Consider the following 21,936-nt stretch of genomic DNA (forward strand, 5'->3'; position numbering starts at 1 on the left):
TCTTAACAGTGTTCTCACCAAGGAAAAAAACTTCTTGCCCTTGAAGGTACACTATGTAACTTTTAGATGTGAATTTGGCTACCTGTCTCCATGGAGATGATTTCCTTGCCAGTAATGTCCCACAATCTGGCATTAAACTTCTCTTGTATTTATTAAATTATAGGCGGTTTTATTGCACATAAATGCCTTGAAAATACATGTTTTTGCTGTGAGCGGGGTCGCCTCTCCATAGATCTACCCCCTAGCATTTTCAGGGATAGGTTTAACGTCATACTGTGGAACATTCCACTCAAAGTCATAAGATCTCCATGGAGACAAGGTTGTGGCAGAGCCTCAACTAGAAAAGTTACATAATAGCCCTTTAAAAAAACTATCCTGAATCACTAGTCTGGATTTTTGTCATGTAGTTTTTAAACGTCTTTCTTCTCAACAATAGATTTGTCATGAAGACATAACCTACCCATTTCCTTTCTATTTATAGTACTTCGCTTGGGGCTGTCTCTAGGACCCACTTCTTTATTTTATTATTTTTTTAAATAATTATTTTATGCATACGCGGCCTTTTTGATTCCTGCAAAGAAAGGAGGCACTTTTGAAAAATGGCTTCATAGATATATATAATTTTGATGCTTCTGGTGAATATATAGACTATAATAATAGCAGTATGGTTTGGCCCTGTAGGGTTGAATCATACATTTTTCCAGATCATTTTAATGTGTTTTTTTAAAGCATATATTTTGCTGCCTGATAAAAACTCTAGGTTGGCTTGTTCTTATAGTCTTGTACATTACCACAGCTCTGTATTGATATGGCTATGTTGTTTGATATCTTAAAGCACACTGGGTGAAAATCAAAATAAACTAGAATAAAAGTGGTGCTTTACTCCTGATGAGCGTTGAATGCTGTGGAGGAGGTTCCATGATAAGGCTTTAAATCATAGACCTGAGATGTGCAGGCGCAGAAAAATAGTAATCATGTCTGGACAGTAGGTGGTTATAATGTTCATAGTGATTACAAGACATAGTATTATCTCTGTCAACTAGGAAGACCAACATGGAATAGGACCCACTACAGAACACTAAATCACTAGTTCAAATATCAATACATTTTAAAATGTTACTTCTTTTAAATGTTCCTATTAAATGTATTCATATCACAGCTATTTTTTTTAGAGCCTCCTTGATCACAGTTCATATTTTTGACAACCCTACAGTGTATCAGAGACAGTGTGTCAAAAATCAGATACAAATCAATACTAAAAGTAGTATCGAAACTAGATACTCATTTGAGCAGGCATCATTACTAAAAAAGTCATGTTCATAGGACTGGAATTAACCTTTCCTGAAAAGCTTTAGAATGATCTTGAGCTATATCAGACCAAGAATAAGACTTTTGAAACAAAATGTATTAAGTATTTATTTATTATTTTATTAAACCATTAAAGAATAGGCTATGTTTGATCTGCTATGTATTATAGATAACAGTGGAGGCACTAATTTCAAAAACATATTATTTTTTTCAGTGTTGTGTCAAACTTTTTAATTTCATCTCATATTTTAAATTTTTCCATTTTGTTCATTCAAATGTACCAGTACTTCCTTGTATTCAAACCTATGCAAAAAACTTTACAATGAATATTTTAAGTATGACCAGCCATCTTCAGATTACGCAATTTGCAAAAATCCTGCATTTCATAGTGACTATACAAACTGGTATTAGCAAATCACCATGACTTGAAGAAACCTTGTGAAATCTACCGTCTGTGACCTGACCTTTAAATGTTCACAGATTTACAAACCACTATGCTACCACAAGATTGCATTAATTTAGAATGTGAAAATCTTTTCATTTAAGATATATTTGGCAGATAATTTGTTTTGCCATGCTTTTTGTCTTACTTATCTCATTTTATTCTTAATAATCCCACAAATTTAGATTCCACCACTGTTAAAATAATTGGAAATAAATCCCCTGAAATTAGAATGATTATTTTCACTTATCAAAATGTTGATCATACATTGCCTTGTCTAGTGATTAAAAAAGTAAATTTGCCTTAGAACTGCTACTTGGAGGCTACTTTTTGACTTCTAGTACAATGCAGTATTATGTAAACTCTTGATACTACTACAGTAAAAAATGAATGATCTATACAGCTAAAAGTAATACTTTATGATTTAATAGATGCCATAAACATGTAATGTCCTTATATAAACAAAATCCAGTGAATAGCTATTGCCACTAAAAAGAAAAATGGAAATTAGGAAACACTAAACTTAACCGCAGCCACCCCCCAAAAAAGACACCATTTTGAATTTGTGTTAAAAACTTTATTGATCATCGTCTACATGATTCCTGTGCTTTCTATGCAGCCAATACATCTGCCAACTCCTGCATTTTACATTTGATCAGATGCCCTCCTCACAAGTGGCTTCAGAGGACAGCTTCATTGAGTAAAAGCACAGGACACAAACCCATTAACCACACTGAGAGCACAGATGCTTTGGACGGTTTCCATGTATTTTAGCTTAGCCTAGCCTTGCCTAGCGTGCCTGGCTTAGCAGCTTCTTAATATCCCCCTCAATATCACTTGTCAGGAATCTGCGACTGTAGCGTTTAAAGGGGATCCCATCTGGAGCGATCAGGAATTTCTCGAAGTTCCAGGCGATGTCATTCCTGCACACAGGGCTCCAGATGATGCTTTTGGGGTCATTCATGAGGGAGGAGGGTTCGTCACTGGGCGTAGGTAGTTTCTCTTTCAGATAAACGAACAAAGGGTGCGCATCTTTGCCGTTCACTTCTAACTTCTCCAAAAGCCGGAACTTCGGCTCGAAACCATTCCCAGGACGGACGTATTTCAAGGACAACAGGATTTCTTCATTTTTGCAGTTCTCCTACAAAACAAAAAGTAATGCATTAGATTCGTGTGGTTCCTTTTTAGTCACTGAAAGACACTTGATCGCATAATTGTCTTAATTTTTGCAGTTCTCCTACAAAAGTAAATGGCTGTGTAAATCTTAATAGTGTTCATCATATTATTTAAACAAATCTCAAATATCTTAGGATCTTAAGAGTCTTATTGTCTTTTTACAGGTTAAAAGTGCCTTAGTCTTAGGTTAAGAATCTGAAAGGGGCACCAACTAACTTATCGTGGAAGGTGCGCCACATGCTTGTCTCTTTTGCTTTGTCATTGTTCCATTATGGGAATTAACTGATCCATCTCCATAGAGACAAGCAGGAGGCATCACCAGGCCAAATTACAGCTCTATGGAGAGAATACAGCAAATTAAGAATGCACATTTTCAGGGTATTTTTTTTTAAGCAATAAAAAATATCAGTGACTCAATTAATGCAAGACAGGTGTTTGATGCCATACTTGAGAACATCTGATCCCAAAATGCACCTTATATTTAAATAGTTTAGATTCTCAGTGATCCAGGACACCACGGTATCAGCAAGGTATCAAGGACATCCAAGAACTGGCATTCATGGAACTGGATAAATATGCATTATTCCTGGTTTAGACCTTGTGTGGACCTGGATCACTTTGATTAGGCTTATAAACCTATAATACAGTTCTGTTTGTACAAGATAAAAGAGACACCTTTTTATCAGAGTTGTGCAAACTCTTATGTGAAAACCCACTCCCATTTCTAAACAACTCACTTCCTACTTCCTCAAAGAAAGTTTCAACATATACAGTGAAATATTACACCGAACAAAGTATTCAGTTAGCCACTCCCCAATACAATTGTCAACTACTACAGACTTTTATGATCTTATATGAGGATGAATGGTAGGGATTATGAAATCTCACTAATTACCATTTTAAGAACATACAGTCTGTGCCTGAATAATTGTGTTCTCTCAAAACCTAATTGTGAAAATGTATTAAAACAAAAGGTAAATTATTATGTAGCAAGACTGGCATGTACTAAATAAGATATACATTCAGCTAGGCCAAATGTACCTTTCCAGAGCATTGTTAGTTGAATTAGTATGTTTAAATTTTACACTATACACCAGTTCATTAACTTTTATTTCTAAATGCACCAAATAATGTATGTGTAAATGTACTTTGAGTGATGTTGTCCAAAAACAGGTATGGTTCCCCAGTTTGAATACATTGTGCTCTAGTCATTAAATGAAAGTGAAGTAAAATCGAAACAAAAATAAAAGTATACACATGTATCCGGAGTGTGCTCACCTGATGGCCGAACTGGTTGCAGGGAGCGCCCAGGATAACGAGCCCCTTGGCGGCGTAGCGCTCATGGAGCTCGTTCATCTGGGTGTAATCCCTGGTGGTCGTACCTCAGAGGGACGCCACATTTTCAATCAAGACAACTTTGCCTTGAAGCGACGAAAAATTCAACGTCTCCCCCGATAGGAGCTTAGCAGAAAAGTTGTAAAATTCAGATGCCATTTTGTAGAAACTTTATTCTCCCAAAAGCAAGAAGGTGCGAGCCTCTCCAGAGATAAAACACCACAGAACCTGACACTGTGAAGGTAAAGAGCCAAGATCACACCGAAGACCAAAAACACGTCAAGATGATGCATGACGCGAATGGGAGGAGCGAACTAAAAGTCCATAAAACTTTACTATTTTGCCGAAAAATGGGAGTTAAATAGTAAGTCGTAACTAACTTATCATTACAAAAAAAATCTAAATTAGAAGCGATATCAGATCATGTTGGTTTTATGTCTTTTTGTACGAGCATTATAACAAGAACGGTCTTTAATATAGATGTATCAATAAATATCTTTGGCTGTCTCCTGCTGATGACGTTTACACTTTGGCGCGGAAATTTATTTTGTAACCAAAACACGGGCGTCTATGAACAGTAGGTCTTACATTTATAACTTTTAAACAGTTTGACAGCGAAGGACATGGTCAAAATATAATATGATGTACGTTAGAATATGTTTTTCTTCTTATATGTGTAAAATGACCGATGTTGCTGATGTAGCTGTAGTAAGATGCGTGTCTATCTGTGTTATGTATGTGGCATTACATTTTAGTTAGTTACAGTTTTTTGTTGGTGGCATTTGTCTTTTATAGATGAAGAAACGACGATCAGCAGTGGATAAGAAAGAGACGAGCATTTCAGCTCCTACCAGTAAGTTAAGAAAGACTGTAATACAGCTGAAATCACATATAGATAAGATGACCAGACGTCCCTATTTAACCGGGACAGTCCCAGTTTTGAACCCTGTGTCCCCTGCCCCAGCAGATTTATACAAAACCAGTCACTTGTCCTAGTTTTATACAAGAAATGCCTAAAGTGTCCCTATTTTTGATTTAAACCAGGACTATATCAGGTCTAAGCCAGGACTAAAACAGGACTGTCACAATATTTGACTAATCCCCATCTACAGTAAAGAGGAGCATAAACTCACTTGTTTAGCCAAAATACAAAAAAACAAATTTGTGAATAACCATAAAGCAAAAAAAATGCAGCGACAGAAGTCCCTCAGATTATGACTGACACGAGAATGCACAAGGTTACATGCTCTTTTAACAATTTTATGTATACCAACCATCCCAACCTGACTGTGTCCCAGTTTTGAATTTGAAAAATTTTGTCACCCTACATATAGATCAAAGACTTCTAAAAGCTTTAAACAAAGATACAATGATAACAGATAGTATGATGTATTACAAAGCAAATATCACAAAATGGTTGTATTTTGTTTTATAGAAGCAAAGAAGAGTCGCAGCAGCACTAACCCACCTGAGGAGACCAATCAAAGTGTATTTGCTCTGTTTCTTCGAGAAGCAGGTGTCACACTAAATTATGGTGGTGAATCCAATGAGATTGGTAATCATTATTTTATATTTCAATAATATGCATTCTATATTTCATTAATCTTTTGACTTAACTGCAAGTTGTCTTTCAGCTGTTGACCAGGTCATTTTTCAAAAAAGGATCCAAAAACAGCTTCAAAAGAGCCCCAAGTACCCCGATGTGAGTTCATATACACTTTGCAGAAGCTTTGTTTAAAGACTGGTGTAATTTATATAAACCTTAAATCAGAAGAAATTAGTTTGTCCTTAACAAAACACATTTTATTTAGCCATATAAAGTGCAGTTTTTCAGCCCTCCCTTAGACCTTTCCTAGATTGTTCCCTATTATCCTACACAATAATATGGATTTTACAGTTAATAGTTGTATCACTAACTGCATTACTTAATTTTGTGGCCTGTTTTGGGCATATAAAATTAAATCAAGCACACTAACAAATACATAATTTTATTTCCCAGATTGTAAAGGAGTTTATCACAGGACTAGAGACTCATATAGAAGATGCTGAGCGGTTTAAGATCCTCCTTCTTCCCTGTGTCCCTCAGACAAAGATGGATGACTCCAGGTAAACAGTATAATGCACTGCCTGTTCTCAACTAAGCAACCTCTTTGAATTGATTTATTGGTGTATATATATGTATGTATGTATGTATGTATGTATGTTTGTGTGTTCTTCCTCCTTTTTTTTCCCCTTTTTTTCTTTCCTTTATATTATTTATGTATTATTTATTTTTCTTTTCTCTGGAGACAGTGGGGTGGGGTGGTAGTGGTGGGAGTGTGTGTGTGGGGGGGTGTAGGTGAAGGGCGGGGGGGCTGGGGGAAAAAAGATGGTCACATTGTATTACTGTTAATTATATTATTTTTTTATTTTTTCTTCTACTTCTGTGGCATCTGATTTGTGTGCACACAAAAAAAAAAAATTGATTTATTGGATTAGCGTGTAACTATTTAGATAATTTTGTTGATTAAGTAAGCCAATAATGTCAATTAATTGACAAATTAATTATGAACACCAGTATGACCAATTATTTAAACTCCAGTTAATAAGAAAATTTAAAATATATTGGTCATCAACATTACCTATCATTTGTTAAATACTGTCTAAACTGCATTCATTTTGTTCTAGTTATTCCAGCTCATTTCAGGAAAGTTTACTACGAATGCTTTTGGGGGTTGAGATCCTGCAGGTAACAACACATGCTTACTTTACATTAAGTCATACACCTTGACAGTACATACATTTCCCATCTTCCTCTTATTTCTGTTGTAGACACTGATAATCAACACACTGCTAGAAAAGGTTCCCGAATATATGTTAGAAGGGTATGTATTCTTAATTAATTTATAACAGTTAAAAAATATTGTTATCTAAAAGTTATTTAAATGTATTTTTATTTTTGCCTCAGAACAAGTGATGGAGGTCTAAGCATTCCTCGCATGATAATTAACCAGCTCAAATGGCTTGACAGAGTTATGGACAGCAAGGTGAGTGTTTAAGTGTGGGTTTTCATGTACTACATGTTGATTCAACCCTCTAACCAAACTTTGATTGTAGATTAGGACTGAATGACTGGTAGAAATAAATTTCAATTTGGCATCTCACAAAAGTTACAACTATTACATAATATGGTATAATGTCCTCTCCATTATACCATATTTAGTCGCCATAGGTCCTATTTATGTAACATTTTTTACTAACAACCATTTTTACTAGTTTTGCTTACTTACTTTACTTACCAACAAGAATGTTTTTAAAATGTAATAACAGTCATAATATTTATCAAAAATTATTACAACTGAGCACCTCAAGCTGGTGAAAGGCCTATTAGTATCGTAAAGTAAAATCCGACACCCTCCTACAAACACTTGCCCAAGACCCAAATCAAGTTAAGTCAAAATAAAGTGGTGCACAATTCGATTCATCATCATTCATCCCATTTATCATTATAACGATAAATGGGTGAAGCTTGTCAATGCTTGACATCCTCCTGTGTATTGCTCGTTTTATTTAGTGTTTTATTTTTGTAGGAGTTGTCTTCTAAACTGATGGAGCTGGTATCTGTTGCCCCGGTGGAGGTTCAGAGGGACATTATCACCAGTTTACCCGAGATCCTGGAAGATTCACAGCACAACGACATTGCCCGCGAGCTCAAGTAAAAAGCTCCATTTATCTGCATTAGACATTATTAGTGCTGGATGTTTCCTGTTTTCCACTGACACATTTCTCCACAGCTCTCTGCTCCAGGAGAACACCCAACTGACTGTTCCCATCCTGGACGCTCTCTCCAGCCTCAACCTCAGCTCCACCATACTAACAGAGGTATTGAGACACACTTTTTTTTTTTTTAAATCTTGGAAGAACTTGAAAAATACACTTTTTCTCAATGACAAAAATCACTGGTCCCTAACTGAAAGAATAGCTGTCAAATATGATCATGATTTATAGAATGTTCTTCTGATATAATTTAAATTCCAGTTTTAATAAATTCCTTTAGATTGTTGAGATAATTGGTAAAAAAAAATAAAAATTGATTGATTGATTGCATTTATATAGAGCCTTTCAAGATAGCCAAAGCGCTTTACAATTCATTATTCAGTCACTCCACACTCAGTGGTGGTAAGCTATTACTGTAGCCACAGCTGCCCTGGGACAGACTGACGGAAGCGAGGCTGCCAATCTGCGCCATCGGCCCCTCCGACCACCACCATCACTCACACCACTTTCGTACTAGGCAACTGTACTGTGGGTGAAGTGTCTTGCCTAAGGACACAACGACAGTTTTTTGCCACTGGCACCTAAATTGACATTGTTTTATTGGAAACAGTATATGGAGTATAAGAGAATATTTTGCTTTAGTAAAATGTTATTCAGTGAAAAGAAGGCAATATCGCTAAAAGGATGAACATAACACCTAGTGAATTCACAGTTCATGGTCTCTCAACATAAATGACAATAAATCTCATTACTTGAACCTAAGTCTTATAAAATACTTTTTAGTAAATTGCTAATTGGACAGAATAGGTAAATTGCTTTTATTATTTTGGTTACAAATATGTGTACATTGAGGAAATTATGTTTGTTAATACAGTGTCAAATGAAATAGATGAAATAAGACATATTTTTCAGGTGCGCACAGCTGTAATGGCAACTCTGGCAGCTGTTCAACTGGAGGACCTCCCTGTGGTCGTCAAGTTTATCCTTCACTCTATTTCAGCGTCAGATGCTCTGGAGGTTTGAGTTAACAAGAACACAAATATTTTCCTTTTATAAAATATATAAAATATGTTAATGCCTTTGTTTGTACCAGGTGGTGTCAAGTCTGAGAAAGAAACTAGAGTTGGAGCAGTGCGTTCTGCCATCAGTCCTACAAGAATCTCAAAACAGATTAAAGAATAAAGCAACACAGGCGTATGTTGTGAAATTGTCCCTATTATTTTGTTGTTTTCAGCATTTTATTAAATTTGAATCTATATTTTTATTTGTTAATACATTTTTTTCATTTTGACTAGGCCCAACAGTAAAGTAGCAGGAAATCAGGACAGCATAACATTAATTTTGGATGGCATAAAGACAGCTGTGCGATTTCAAAAAACTATATCAGAGGCTTGGCTTAAGGTGTGTGCTGTCTTTTCGTATTTGATATTTGAACGTCTTCACTTTTAAAATATAACAACAATAATAATTTATTTTAACAGGCGATTGAGACAGTAGATGAGCCCGAGGACCATAAGGTAAAGTCTACTCTAGCCCTTTAATAATGTGTGTCAGATGTGGGTTATTATGAATTACATTTACGTAAATAACATAAACATAAAACTCTTAAACTTATACATTCTTACAACGCATTATTTTTTACTTTTTTTACCTGATAAAGTGTAAATTGGCTACTCTTACTCTTACCAACACTTAAAAGTCACAAAAATGTTATACTGACAAGGACAATGTGATTTGAGTATTTTCTTTTCTTGATTTATTATAGTTTAGGCTATTGCATTGTATTCAGTTACTACTTGGCACCTATACCTACCTTAAAAGTTTATAACTGTAATCCTTTCTACTTTCTTTTGCCATTGTACTTAAATGTTTACAGAGATTGACATGTACATTTTTAATACATATTTTTTCAGGTAGTTGATCTATTGGTCCTGTTTATCCTTCACACCACAAACTCAAATCAGAGTCGCAAAGGAGCCGAGCGAGTGATGAAGAACAAAGTAAAGAGTGGACTTTTCCAGGAAACTCTGCTGCAGAAGACGTTCAAGGACTACGCTCAGGTCAGGGAGTTTTGTTATGGACCAATACCATTAAATAATATGAATATGAAATTAGTTTTTGATGATGATGTTAAAAATTAAACAATCACTTGATTAGTTCCAGTTTACTCCCAATTTAATGTTGTGTGTGCAAGTGTGAACTTACTTTAGAGACTATTATGTAAACATTTCTGTCCTCTGTTGCTGGGTTAGTCTTTCATTAGTGCTTTTGTAGCAATGATGGAGTACTATTTTATTATATATATTATTTCTGTGTAATGCCTAGAATAGTTCTGGTTTCGATATGGTGATACTTGGAAGGCAAAATATTTAGGCGGTACTTTGTGTGAAATGTCTTAGAACCAACTGTAAAGAAACAGTTTCAAAAGAAACCATACCTCTTTTACAGGTGATGCGAGTGTATTTCCCGTCTATATTGGCTCTGGCTCAGGGTCTTCTGCGCTTTCATGACCCCAGTGTGGTGCCCTTTGGGGGACACATGTACAGACACTCCTTCACTGCCTTTGACTCCTACTGCCAACAGGTGAGCTTTGTGCATGTTAGGGTTGTCAAAAAATCTAAACCCAGATACTAGGCGCTCATTTGAACAAATAGTATCGATACTGAAAATGGCCTCACATAAATATGACAAAATGTCATTTTAACTGTAATTGTTTTTGATATGGCAAATGGCAACTATTGATTTGTGCTGAAAAGTTGTCTGTTTTTTACCATCATTCTAGTATTAAGTGTGGAGCCTTTCATTTTGTATTGAAACTTTAGCTTTGTGTTTTTGCATGTGCTTATATTTGTGTCCTGTACTTATTGTTGGGATATATTGTATGTTTCAGGAGGTAGTGGGTGCCCTGGTGACCCATGTGTGCAGTGGAGTGGGGGGAGAGGTGGACATGGCTCTGGAGCTGCTCTGTGGACTGGCCACTGAAAACCCCAAAGACATGGCCCTCTATGCCGTTTTTGTCAAGGTAAAAATATGAACTTAGAGTTTTTTTCCCCTCATAAACAACAGACAAGACTACTGTATATGATATCCAGAGTTAATTGCTGAAATCTTAAATTAATCAAAGCTTGAATTATAATCTGTTATACTTGGTGTTACAGGGTATTCTGGATTACATGGACAATCTGAGCCCGCAGCAAATCCGTAAACTCTTCTACCTCCTCAGTACTCTGGCATTTGGAGAACAACAACAAGGCTCTCACATCCAAGTAAACCTATTAGAACCCTAGCCTATATATATTATGTTGTTCAATTAAAATACATGTATGTGTATTTTGATTGATTGTGTCTCTCCCATAGGACGACATGCACATAGTGATCCGTAAGCAGCTCTCCAGCACTGTGCCCAAATACAAGAGGATCGGCATCATTGGTGCTGTGATGATCATCGGTAGCATGGGGGCCTACAGGTAACTTACGCTCCAGGTGGTGAATGCGGCATATTGCCCAATGCCATATATATATACATTATATTGCTACTATAATTTTCACTTTTCTATGCTATGCCAATATTTTTAACCTGTATTTTGATTTGGCTCAGGTCAAAATGCAAGGAGACCCAGAATGGTTCTTTACCACAAGACACTAAAAGACAGGTGAGCCAAACATGTTTCATAAAAATTGGAGATTCCTTGTTAGTATTGCCCAGTCCCCAACTTTTATAGACCAAAAACATGATGACAGTAATAAAATACACATACAAATATTCAACAAAAATATAACTTAACTAATATTAAACCAATTTAAAAAGTTTAAAAAATCTTAATATCTATGTTAAAAATTGTATGAGTCTAAGATCTGTTTTTGTTGTGTGATTTGTGTCTCACACCTTGTGTATATTCACCTATTCTGATAATTATGATACTGATACTAATCAAAACACTGCTCTGACTGCAAGAGACCTTCTGTTATTGAGTCTGTAGCTGTAATGTTGTTAACACTTGTGAATTTTGGATATTGCAGCTCACAGCCTTATTGGAGCTGCTGCAGTCCAGTAGTGAAAGTTCTCCTGAAGCTGCTGCCCTGTATTATGACGAACTGGCAAATCTCATCGTCACCGCCAACCTGGACCCTCATGTGCAGGTGTGTGCTCCCCTAAAAATCAAAATCTATACCCAGTCCTATGTGATAATGCATTGTTTCTCACAGGTTTCTAACAAGCTTATGGTTCCACAAGCAAGCTATCCATGGTTTTCAGAATGATAACAATCTAGCATTGTTGTCATAGAAATTAACAATTCTAAACACAGTGTTATCTTTTGAAAACTCAAAAGTCCTCAAAATGTCATAAATAAACAAAAGCTGTAATGCATGAATATTCTCCAATTTTATGTAATACAAATTTTGGAGTAGTCTACCTAACTGAAAGAGGAGTGATTGAAATTTTAATGTAATTACTTTTAAAGGTTTATGATAATACAGCAAGCTCAAAGTTCCCTTCTTATTTCAGCTTGTTTTTAGGTCTTGGGGAGGCAAAATCTGATGCCGGCTAACATGTTAATTTGTATACTATTGTTGACTTTGTTATAGGAAATGATTGGAAAGAGTGTGCTAAATGACTTCCAAGACGACTTTGTGGTGGACTTAAGCCCTAATATATCAGGGTAAGTTGTTAAAATGGTTACAGTACTAAATATGTATTTTTCTTAATTGACATAAACTGTATTTTCTCTTTAGTTCCTTTCCACTCCCTGCTTGTTCCATGTATAACTTGGATGAGGATGACAGTCAAGAGCAGATCGCCATCAACTTACTCCCCCTGCTGGCCAAAGAGACACCGCACAAGGGAGAAACACAAAAGGAGAATGAAAAGTTTGTAGACACAATTCAACAGCTGGATAATTACAGTTCAAAGGTCAAATATATGATGATAATATCTGAATGTATTATTATTATTATTATTTTTTATCTCACAGGAAAGTGTCTGTGCTGTGTCTCTCTCCATTTTTCCGTTTGCTGAGATTGTGTGAGGAGAAAACACACAAAGGAGACCTGGAGGAGATTGATGCTCTTCTAGGTGAGAGATTATAACTGTATTTAAATGTCTGAAACAATCAAGAAAAACAACATAGAAGACATTGACTTTGACATTTTGTGCCATTAAAAATCATTCATTGTTTGATTTGATTGCTTATTCATCAAGTGTCTAAAAAGATTCTGAACTCAAATGATCCCCCTCCCTATATTTGAAGGTTGCCCTCTCATTGTGACGGACTTGAATGTAATCGACAAAGCAGAAACTTTATCCAAATCAGAGAAGGAGTTTTTGTGCACGCTGCTCTTTCATACCATCAACTGGTTCAGAGAGGTAACTGTAGATTCTCATACAATAATACAGGCTTATAAGCATATAGATTTAATATCATATCTGGCTTGTCTTTGTGAAGGTGGTGAATGCCTTTTGTAAACAAAATGATGCAGAGATGAAAATGAAAGTTATGACTCGACTACAGAACATCACATATCTTCATACACAGCTGGAAAAGGCTTTGTCAGGTGAGCGGGCAAGATAATGTTAGTAACTATGTCTAAAATTCAAATGACCTTTTTAAGTAATTGTTCTTAAATGGTAATATTTGTTTTGTTTTGTTTTGCAGTTACTCCTGGTTATATTCCGCCTGTTGCCAACTTTGATGGAGAAATTATTGAAGGAGTTGTTCCTAATTCTGTGGCTACTGTAAATAAAGGAAAGAAGGGTAATCCGAATACATTTATATTATTGCAAACATCATTTATCATTTTTATTTAATACCTTTTCTATTTTAATCCCCTTGTGTTTAAGCTGTTTAAGTCTCAATCTGATCATAAATATGTTTCTTGCCTATTTATATTTTGAATCATTTCAATTCATCCATTTTATATTGTTAATTTTTATTTGTTTTATTATATAAGAATATTCCTGGTTTTGGTCATTTTGGCTGTAATGGCAAAAACATTATATTTTTATTCTGATGTTAATCTTTATTTGTATTGTTTACAGAAAGTGCAGGAAAGAAAAGGAAGGCTCCTGGAAAGACCCCGTCTCAAAGCAGCTCTCAACATGATGAGTCAAACAATGCAGAAGAGTCTCAACAGGTCAGCAGCATATTTTTATTTTTTATATAACTCTTCTATAGGTGTATTTATATTCTAGTACACAAGAAATGGATAACCCACTGATACTTTGACATGTTCAGCAGTTACCAAGGAGATGCAATACACACATTAGCACACTGTCAAAATGGTTTTAAGTCTGAAAACTTAAAAATATACAAAATTAATTTAAACAACATATTTCCAGGAAGCTGTTATCAATATGAGTGTTCATGATCCTGCTTAGGTGTGACTAATAGTCTAATTGAAAAACTGTTGGATAATTATTATTTGTTTATGTGTTGTTGTTATTGTTATTATATTTGAGAGAGACTTGTTTAACACTACAAATCATCTCCCCTGTTGTAGTTGTAAGTTACCTCGTTAAAATAAAGCTCTGATTAAAGTCTAATAGAACCTTGAACAGAGCAGTTCTCCAGGGAATGCTGGTGACATCAGCTGCAATGCATCAATAGATGTATTTATATTCTAACACACAAGACACAGATATCCTATGAGATTCCCAGACCCTTTTCATGTACACTTCCTTCAGCTCCCTCAGGGGGATCCTGAGGCGTTCCCAGACCAGCAGAGAGATTTAGTCCCTCCAGTGTGTTCTCGCTTTTCCCTGTGGCTTCCTCCTGGTGGGATATACACAGAACACCATCAGATTTGGCATGTCAATAAATGTATACTTTTAATAAAAAATAAATAATAAGATGCACCAAAACTCAAAGACACAAAAGATGCACTATTTAAACAAGAATCAGTATTAAAACAAAAAAAGACAAAATTACCTTTCCTGCATACTTTTAGAATGCTTTCAGTAATGTACAAAATGCACAGTGTAAACACACAGAACTATTAAATACATTTGTCATCATTATGGAATTAGGTATTAAATCTAATATGAGGCCGTTTACTTTCTCTTCAGACATTTTTGACTTTTTTTATTTGACCTTTTTTAAGGAGCCTGTGGAGAAGCAAAAGGAGAAGGAGGTGAAGCCTGGTGCAGGTCTGGGTGCATACAGGGCCTTCTTTAGAGAGCTGGACTTTGAGGTGCTCAGTGTGTTACAGTGTGGCCTCATCTCCTGCTCTCACCTCAACTCCAGAATGAATACAGAGGTAACATACACTTCAAATATTTAAATTATTCATATTTTTTTCATTAATTTGTTTAAAAATATTTTTGGAATTATATTATAAATTATATTTATGAGAAATGTGCTGAAAAAATAAAAAATCTAACATTTGAATGGCTGTGAAATGGTAAGAGGTGTTGTAGTATTTCAGACCTATTCAAGGATTTTACAAATTAATATTATACCGTTAACCATTTATAAAACAGACTTAAATAGCCCCCCCCCGAATATAATCACACAGTACAGTCACAGTAACACCTTAAAAGTTGAACAATAGATTGGTTTATCAAATTAATGTATTGTATCTTATAATTAACAAGACTTGAGATAAAATAAAACCTGTAAATTCTAGTTTTACACTAAAACTTGTGTTAAACATTTTAATATTTAGGATCACTACCAGCTGGCCTTAGTAGTAATCTGTTGTAAGAACTTCATAATGTAATCACTTGTACTCACTGATTTAAAGGTAAGGGAGGAGGTGTTACTGGGTCCTTCTGAGTTGGTGTTTTTATTGGAGGACATGCTTCAGAAAGTGGAGTTCAGCCTTCACGCTTCACCGGCAAAGAGAGCTCCTTTTCTCAAGGTGTTTAATAATACTTTATATTTATTTACCTGCACTTCAACAGACTGTTATGTCATTACATATATGAATGAATTTCTTTTGTAGGGTAAGGTTGACAAAAGTGTAGGATTTTCTCATCTCCAACAAAAGAGCCCCAAAGACATTGCATCGTGTTGTGTGCAGCTGCTGCCTGCGCTCTGCTCACATCTGGAGAACTGCCATAACTACTTCCAGGTATACACTTTTAAAAATAGAATATTGATATGTATGTTGCAATGATAGGTGATACCAGTAGTGCTGAACGATTTGGGGAAAAATATCAAATTATGTTTTTTCTGACAAACATTCTGATTAAGGTTAGGCTTTCACTGTTTTAATTCTGTTCAGAGTTCATATTTAAAACAAGTCCAGGAGAATTGACAAAAAATTTTAAATATGAACTGACAAAATAACAGAATAATTTCATGTGAATTACTTGGATTGGCCTATACCTATAACATGTAGTGTTTTTTTCCTTGTGTGTGTATAAAATGCATGTTTCTGTTTTAGACTCTGCTCTCTGAGAACAATGGAGTTGTGGATGGACCTGCCACAGACTCACAGGAGTATCACCTCATGTCTCAGTCCTACCAGCTCCTTCTGCAAATCCTCAACACCATTTTAAACTGGTAAAGGCAATACTGTTCCCTCTACTGTAGTTACGCAAATGATAGCAGAACAGAATGTATTTCAATATACCCTTTTACTGACATCAATATGACCTAAAAATGTTATTCCATGGTGATATGTCTTTTGGGAATAATTTGATCTACCCCCTATCTCTGTGCGCTGCTCTGTACTTCATTCTCCAATTTTATTTTCTTAATCGATGATACGCATAGGATTTGGCACGATCATGTACAAATTAAAAAAATGTGCGACTTGCTAGCACAATGTGCAGCTGTCCATCGGAGGTGCCGTCAACTTCACGGCACTTTGTTGTGATGCTGTTTATGGCGACATCATCAGCTTTAGCCACCGCAGTTTTCTAACACGGAAGTCAGCATTCCAAATTATAACATAAGGATCCACAGATGTAAGATTATAACTATATAGCAGACACAAGCACAATATGTATTAATTAAAAATAAATCACAAAATAATGATCTGAAAGTGTTATAGTTTAAAAAAAATATATTGAGAAAAAAGTATGCTCTTGTTAAATAAAAAGACAACAAAACAACACTACATGCATGTTTGTGTCAATACTGCATTGATGATTGATACGAATGTGTGTCCCAGGTCTGGATTTAGTCAGCCTGGTCAGAGGAACTCACTGAAGAAAGCACTGGAAGTTTTTGCTGGACGACTGAAAGAAGAAGAGACTGAGCTGAGCCTGGAGCAACTGGTGAAGTAAGTTATAAAGGATTATTGATCGGTTAAATGTATAAGTGTATTGTTAGTATTATGAGCTATATATCTTTTGTCCTGGTTTAGATGCAGTTTTGAGTATTTGCAGAACTTCAGGAACACGATGCCGAGTCTGAGCACAGCGCTGTGTCTGATGCAGCTCCTGTCGACAGTGTCTGAGAAAGGAGGGCACGCTGCCACCTACAGGAAACAGAAAGGTTTACAAGTTACTAATCATTTATGTCAAGGATTCTCAATGGAGATACGTTTTATACAAGGCTCAAGATTATTTTGTTTATTTATGCCATGCTGTGGAACATTCTAATAACATCTGTATGGAGACAAAGAGACTGGCACTCTCCACTCAAAAAGTTACATTTTGCCCTTTTTACTATTAAATTTGTGCCTTGAGTCTAATTTGTGTACATCTTCAAAACAACTATTGCAATATTGTTAATAAAAGTAATATCACTATATCTCTATCTTACTACATTTGAATGTGTTTGAATATTTTTCAGCCTCTCTTGCTCGCCAATTCCTAAACCAGGAGTGGGTCACAGCAACGGGAGAGAGAGAAAAAGGGACCAAATTCAATGAAACCCTCCACACTCTTCTCAGGTATTTCATCTCAGTCAGTCCTGTCATCTCTGTTGTATTTTGGATATTCTGTTTTAAATGGTGTGAATATATTTATTACAGTTTATACTTGGAGTATGTAGATGACGTCCTGAAGGCAGTGGAGGAAATCGCTGGAGAGGGAATTTCTGAACTCATAAACGCAGCGAAAGATGAAAGCTCTGCCTCTTGGCCTACGCTACACAGGTATTTTTACATTTACTTTCAGTATTTATAGATAACAATTTATTATAGGATTTTCAATATTTTACCCTAATTTGATTTTGTTTCCCTTTAGACAAACCTTTCTTGTGTATTACAAAGCGTTAATGGCTATTTTGGAAAAATCAGTTCGGAGGATTCCAGCTGCAAAAATGGGGGACAATGTTGAGGTTAGCCACTTGAGATACCTCCGTTCAGTTTTTACTTAGACTGTTTTAAAATGATGGAAAATTAAGACCGCAAGCCATAGTGATCAACAATGTAAAACAAAATATATCCTCAAAAAAGTCCTCAAAATATTGCATATAGGAAGCAGAAAGTCATGAATGCTAACTTAGGACAGATATTTGGTCACAAGCTCTTGATATGTATATATATTTTTTATTTTATGATTATTATTTCAGATTCAAAGTGAGAAGCTGTTGACGTGGAATTTGGCTGTTCGAGACTTTCATGTCCTCGTCAATTTAGTAAAGGTTTGTTTATGAAAAGTTGTAAATATGACAAACACCGACTTGTTTTTTTCACAACATTAACAAAAATGTTACAGGTTTTTGATTCAAGGCCAGTACTTAACGTGTGCCTAAAGGTAAGATGATCACTTAGGGTTTTCACAAGGCTGGTGCATTATTTGCATTTTTGTAAGTTGTTTTATTTCATTTCAGTATGGGCGTCTTTTCCTGGAGTCATTCTTGAAGTTATGCATGCCACTTCTAGACTGCAGTTTTAAGAAGCATAAGGTATAGATATGTTCTTTTCAGTACTGGTTGTCTTTCTTCAGTCCTAGTTTAGTCCTGGTTTAGTCTCGCATTTGTCAGATTTTGCAAATATTTAAATTCTCAAACTCTGTAACATTAAGAAAAGGGTTTAATTATTGTTTTTATAATTTATTTTCTATTTTAGGAGGATGTCCAGAGCTTATTGAAGACTTTTCAGCTCAGCACCAGACAGCTCCATCACATGTGTGGACACTCCAAGGTACAGTTGTCTATATATGTTTATTGTTTCCATATCTAGTATCTCAACACTTTATACAATTAATGTGAAAGTGAAGCTCAAATAAACCAATTGAATGATTCAGTAGCTATCAATCAATCACATTTATTTATATAGCACATTTAAAAACAGCCATGATTGTGCTTCACAGGTTTAGTATCATGAAAATACAATTCACTATAAAAAATACAACCAAGCCATGCATTAATGTTCAAAAATAGACTGTGGTGTCTACTTGAGTAGTATTAAATACCAAAGAATAAGTATGTAAAATAGATAAAATTCCAATCATTGTGTTTGGGTTAGCATAGCATGTGACTGGAGATGCTTCTAGAGATTTGGGAATGGCATAACCTGGACAGTAGACAGCAGGCCTCATATAAATGTTTTTATTTCTTTCTCCATAGCTTCACCAGGACATGAGTCTGACCAATCACGTACCGGCGTTGAAGAAGAGCTTGGAACTGTTTGTTTACAGAGTGAAGGCCATGCTCACAATCAATAATTGTCAGGAGGCCTTCTGGATGGGCAACCTCAAGAACAGGAACCTCAAGGTAAAGAAATGGGTAGATGATGCCTGAAGGTGTGTCAAATATTTCCCTAAATGTGTTGACATAGATTGACTGTGTTGGTGTGTTATAATAGTGCTATCTGGTTGGTTGAGAAATTAGTGATGTAATGTAGCCCAAAGCAGTGCTTCCCAAATTGTGGTACATATATAACTGGTGGTAAGCGAGCTCCAGGTAGTTCTTGGGTGGCTCTTAATTTAGTTTTCATTTTGTCCACTTTTCGTCCTCCTTTGGACAGTTTATTTGAACTACATTGGCAATTACGTAGCTCACTGTTAGAACTGAATTAGCCATAGATCAGATTTGGAATAGTTCTAATACAGATAGTGGAATTAGGAAAGCCAAGCCAAGTCTTTTCTTTGGTGGTACTTGAGGTGAAAAGTTTGAGAGCCACCAGCCTAAAGTGTACAAAAAATAAGCAAAACACTCCACTCATGCTCTGAGAAATGTGAACATCAAAATATGAAGAGCTTCTTTTAATAGTATGCCTGAGTAATAAGATACATTGTACATCCCCAAATTATGTTTCTAAAAAAAACAAACAAACAACAATATGCTCACTTGGCTATGAATTTTAAACATATGATGTGTAGATGTATAGTATTAATCGTTTTTTTATATGTTGTATTAAGCCTGTCATGACTATATCGGCTTATCAGCTTCTTCATTGTCATTTCTCTGTATTATGATTGATAAGATTTGAGCAGAGGGTTAAATAAATACCATCCATTTCTTAATTGCAGCTCCTGTTTATTAACAATACTGAACATATAGAATAGTTTTTGTAGGAAATCCTGCCTTAGGGTTATCCTGTCAGTGGGCTAAAGTAATTTCAGTATTTTCATTTATTGTCTATTTTCTTCATCTTATGGTGACAGGCCTATGTTGTATTTATTACAGGGAGAGGAGATTCTTTCCCAGAAGTCTCAAGATAGCGATGATGAGGAAGACGAACAACAGCCCCTTGAAAATCAAGATCAGGATAACGAGGTACAATATAGTTGCTCAAACCAGGTGTGTGTCAAAATTGGTAACAACCTGTGTTTCTGTACTTAAATCTTAAAATAAGACATTCATAGGATTAAATTAAGATAATGGTCCTAATTACTTTTAAAAAAAAAGAAAAAAAAAGATTGGATTCTGCTCATGCTTACACTTGCAGTTCTCCACATAGCTGCTGGTGCGGTCTTTTCTTGGTAGACTAGAAAGTACATGTTTGTTAAAGAGTCTGTTGGAAATGTGGAGAGCAGTGTACAGATAAGATAAAAGTCAGTGGCTAATGATTAGTGTCTTTTAACTGTAAACTTGGGCAGCTGGTTTAAATGGACTTGGAGTACGATTAACTAACAACTAAAAAGACTGTCTAGTTCTGTATTATAAAACATAACTTAATCTTGACAAGTATTCCGGTAAAGACTAGTCTCAAATTGTCACTGTCATCAGTTTATGTGGTCATATTCATTTTTTTAATTTTTTTTATTTCAGGTTCAGGAGAGTGATTCTGAGAGGACAAACATGGTGGATGATGACTCGGACTGAAAGAAATGCGCTTCCAAGATTTAAAGTTTCATTTAAAAGTTTCTTAAACAACAAATAGTGGTCCTTCATGTTACCACATGACACGCAATACACAAGTCCACAATATACAAAGAAATGCAATAATTAAATTTTTCTTGCGATTTAAAAATTATCTGTGAATGTTAAAAATGTTGCACTTTCTTGTTTATTAATACTACTGTAAGTATAGCATCTTCTTTTCGCTTTTAAATGTATTTTTATGTTTCTTTAAGTCAACTGTGGGAAACAAATCCCAAAGAAAACTTAAAACATCAAAAATAAACTTTTCGCCAAAAAAAAACTTAAAATGTAGGCCTCACTTTTAAAAGAAAGGAATAAAGCTGAGTAATACCAAAAAAAAGGAACACATTTACATTTTTGACAGCATGGGTTATGGACTGAACCGTTTCGTACGTGGGGGGTGTGTTTCTCATTCAACTTTTATTACAAAATAACATTATGTTTATAATAATGAATACAGTGGGACGATATGATGCTTATTCTGTATAATATATTAACGTTTTCATATTTAGGTTTACAATGAAGAAAACTTTACGACCTAAAGAAATTTTTAAAAATTCCCCCCTCTGCTGTGAGCACAATGGTACATCCAGGAAGCGTGATCCACTGTTTGGGAAAATACCGTAAACAAACGGTTCGTTGCTAACTGGACAGTCCCTTTTTGCGTCGAGACAGTCTTTTACTGCTTTGGATTACACTTAGCATATTCAATTT

The 21,936-nt window shown here is 35.4% G+C and overlaps 2 protein-coding genes across 4 annotated transcripts; one reads left to right on the top strand and one right to left on the bottom strand.

The window, feature by feature from the left end:
• Window positions 1-2,305: 2,305 nt before the first annotated feature.
• LOC110168447 (glutathione peroxidase 1-like) lies at window positions 2,306-4,506 on the bottom strand. Its single transcript, XM_020933889.2, has 2 exons — window positions 4,205-4,506; window positions 2,306-2,891 (listed from the first exon to the last, which is right to left on the bottom strand). Exons 1-2 carry the CDS (start codon window positions 4,418-4,420, stop codon window positions 2,541-2,543), a joined length of 567 nt encoding a protein of 188 aa, XP_020789548.1. The 5' UTR covers window positions 4,421-4,506; the 3' UTR covers window positions 2,306-2,540.
• Window positions 4,507-4,513: 7 nt separating this feature from the next.
• On the top strand, window positions 4,514-21,509 carry fancd2 (FA complementation group D2). 3 transcript variants are annotated; one of them, XM_055160524.1, is made up of 44 exons: window positions 4,514-4,625; window positions 5,057-5,114; window positions 5,697-5,816; window positions 5,896-5,963; window positions 6,261-6,367; window positions 6,929-6,989; window positions 7,073-7,125; window positions 7,209-7,287; window positions 7,831-7,955; window positions 8,035-8,122; window positions 8,930-9,034; window positions 9,111-9,211; window positions 9,313-9,418; window positions 9,499-9,534; window positions 9,931-10,077; window positions 10,466-10,600; window positions 10,908-11,039; window positions 11,176-11,283; window positions 11,375-11,484; window positions 11,616-11,670; window positions 12,038-12,157; window positions 12,605-12,678; window positions 12,752-12,886; window positions 12,991-13,091; window positions 13,267-13,382; window positions 13,462-13,570; window positions 13,672-13,770; window positions 14,055-14,149; window positions 15,116-15,271; window positions 15,758-15,874; window positions 15,959-16,087; window positions 16,403-16,521; window positions 17,135-17,245; window positions 17,330-17,460; window positions 17,761-17,860; window positions 17,942-18,064; window positions 18,156-18,249; window positions 18,484-18,555; window positions 18,630-18,668; window positions 18,745-18,819; window positions 18,983-19,057; window positions 19,483-19,629; window positions 20,545-20,634; window positions 21,130-21,509. In XM_055160524.1, the coding sequence occupies exons 2-44, from the start codon at window positions 5,057-5,059 to the stop codon at window positions 21,181-21,183; spliced, it is 4,275 nt and encodes a 1,424-aa protein (XP_055016499.1). In that variant the 5' UTR covers window positions 4,514-4,625; the 3' UTR covers window positions 21,184-21,509. The 3 variants fall into 3 exon arrangements, with proteins under 3 accessions (XP_055016499.1, XP_055016498.1, XP_055016500.1); XM_055160523.1 differs by lacking the exon at window positions 4,514-4,625 and adding an exon at window positions 4,650-4,838; XM_055160525.1 differs by lacking the exon at window positions 4,514-4,625 and adding an exon at window positions 4,859-4,905.
• Window positions 21,510-21,936: the final 427 nt, after the last annotated feature.

This window comes from Boleophthalmus pectinirostris, unplaced genomic scaffold, assembly GCF_026225935.1.
Source record: "Boleophthalmus pectinirostris isolate CB_2022bp ecotype Guang Dong unplaced genomic scaffold, ASM2622593v1 HiC_scaffold_3, whole genome shotgun sequence".
In the NCBI taxonomy this organism is placed as follows: Eukaryota; Metazoa; Chordata; class Actinopteri; order Gobiiformes; family Gobiidae; genus Boleophthalmus; species Boleophthalmus pectinirostris.

Bases quoted from the DNA above. Each gene is read 5' to 3' on its own strand.
- fancd2 (XM_055160524.1), top strand. From the start codon at position 5,057: ATGAAGAAACGACGATCAGCAGTGGATAAGAAAGAGACGAGCATTTCA. The intron at 9,419-9,498 runs GTGTGTGCTGTC...TTATTTTAACAG, and splicing joins TATCAGAGGCTTGGCTTAAG to GCGATTGAGACAGTAGATGA. The intron at 18,669-18,744 runs GTAAGATGATCA...ATTTCATTTCAG, and splicing joins TACTTAACGTGTGCCTAAAG to TATGGGCGTCTTTTCCTGGA.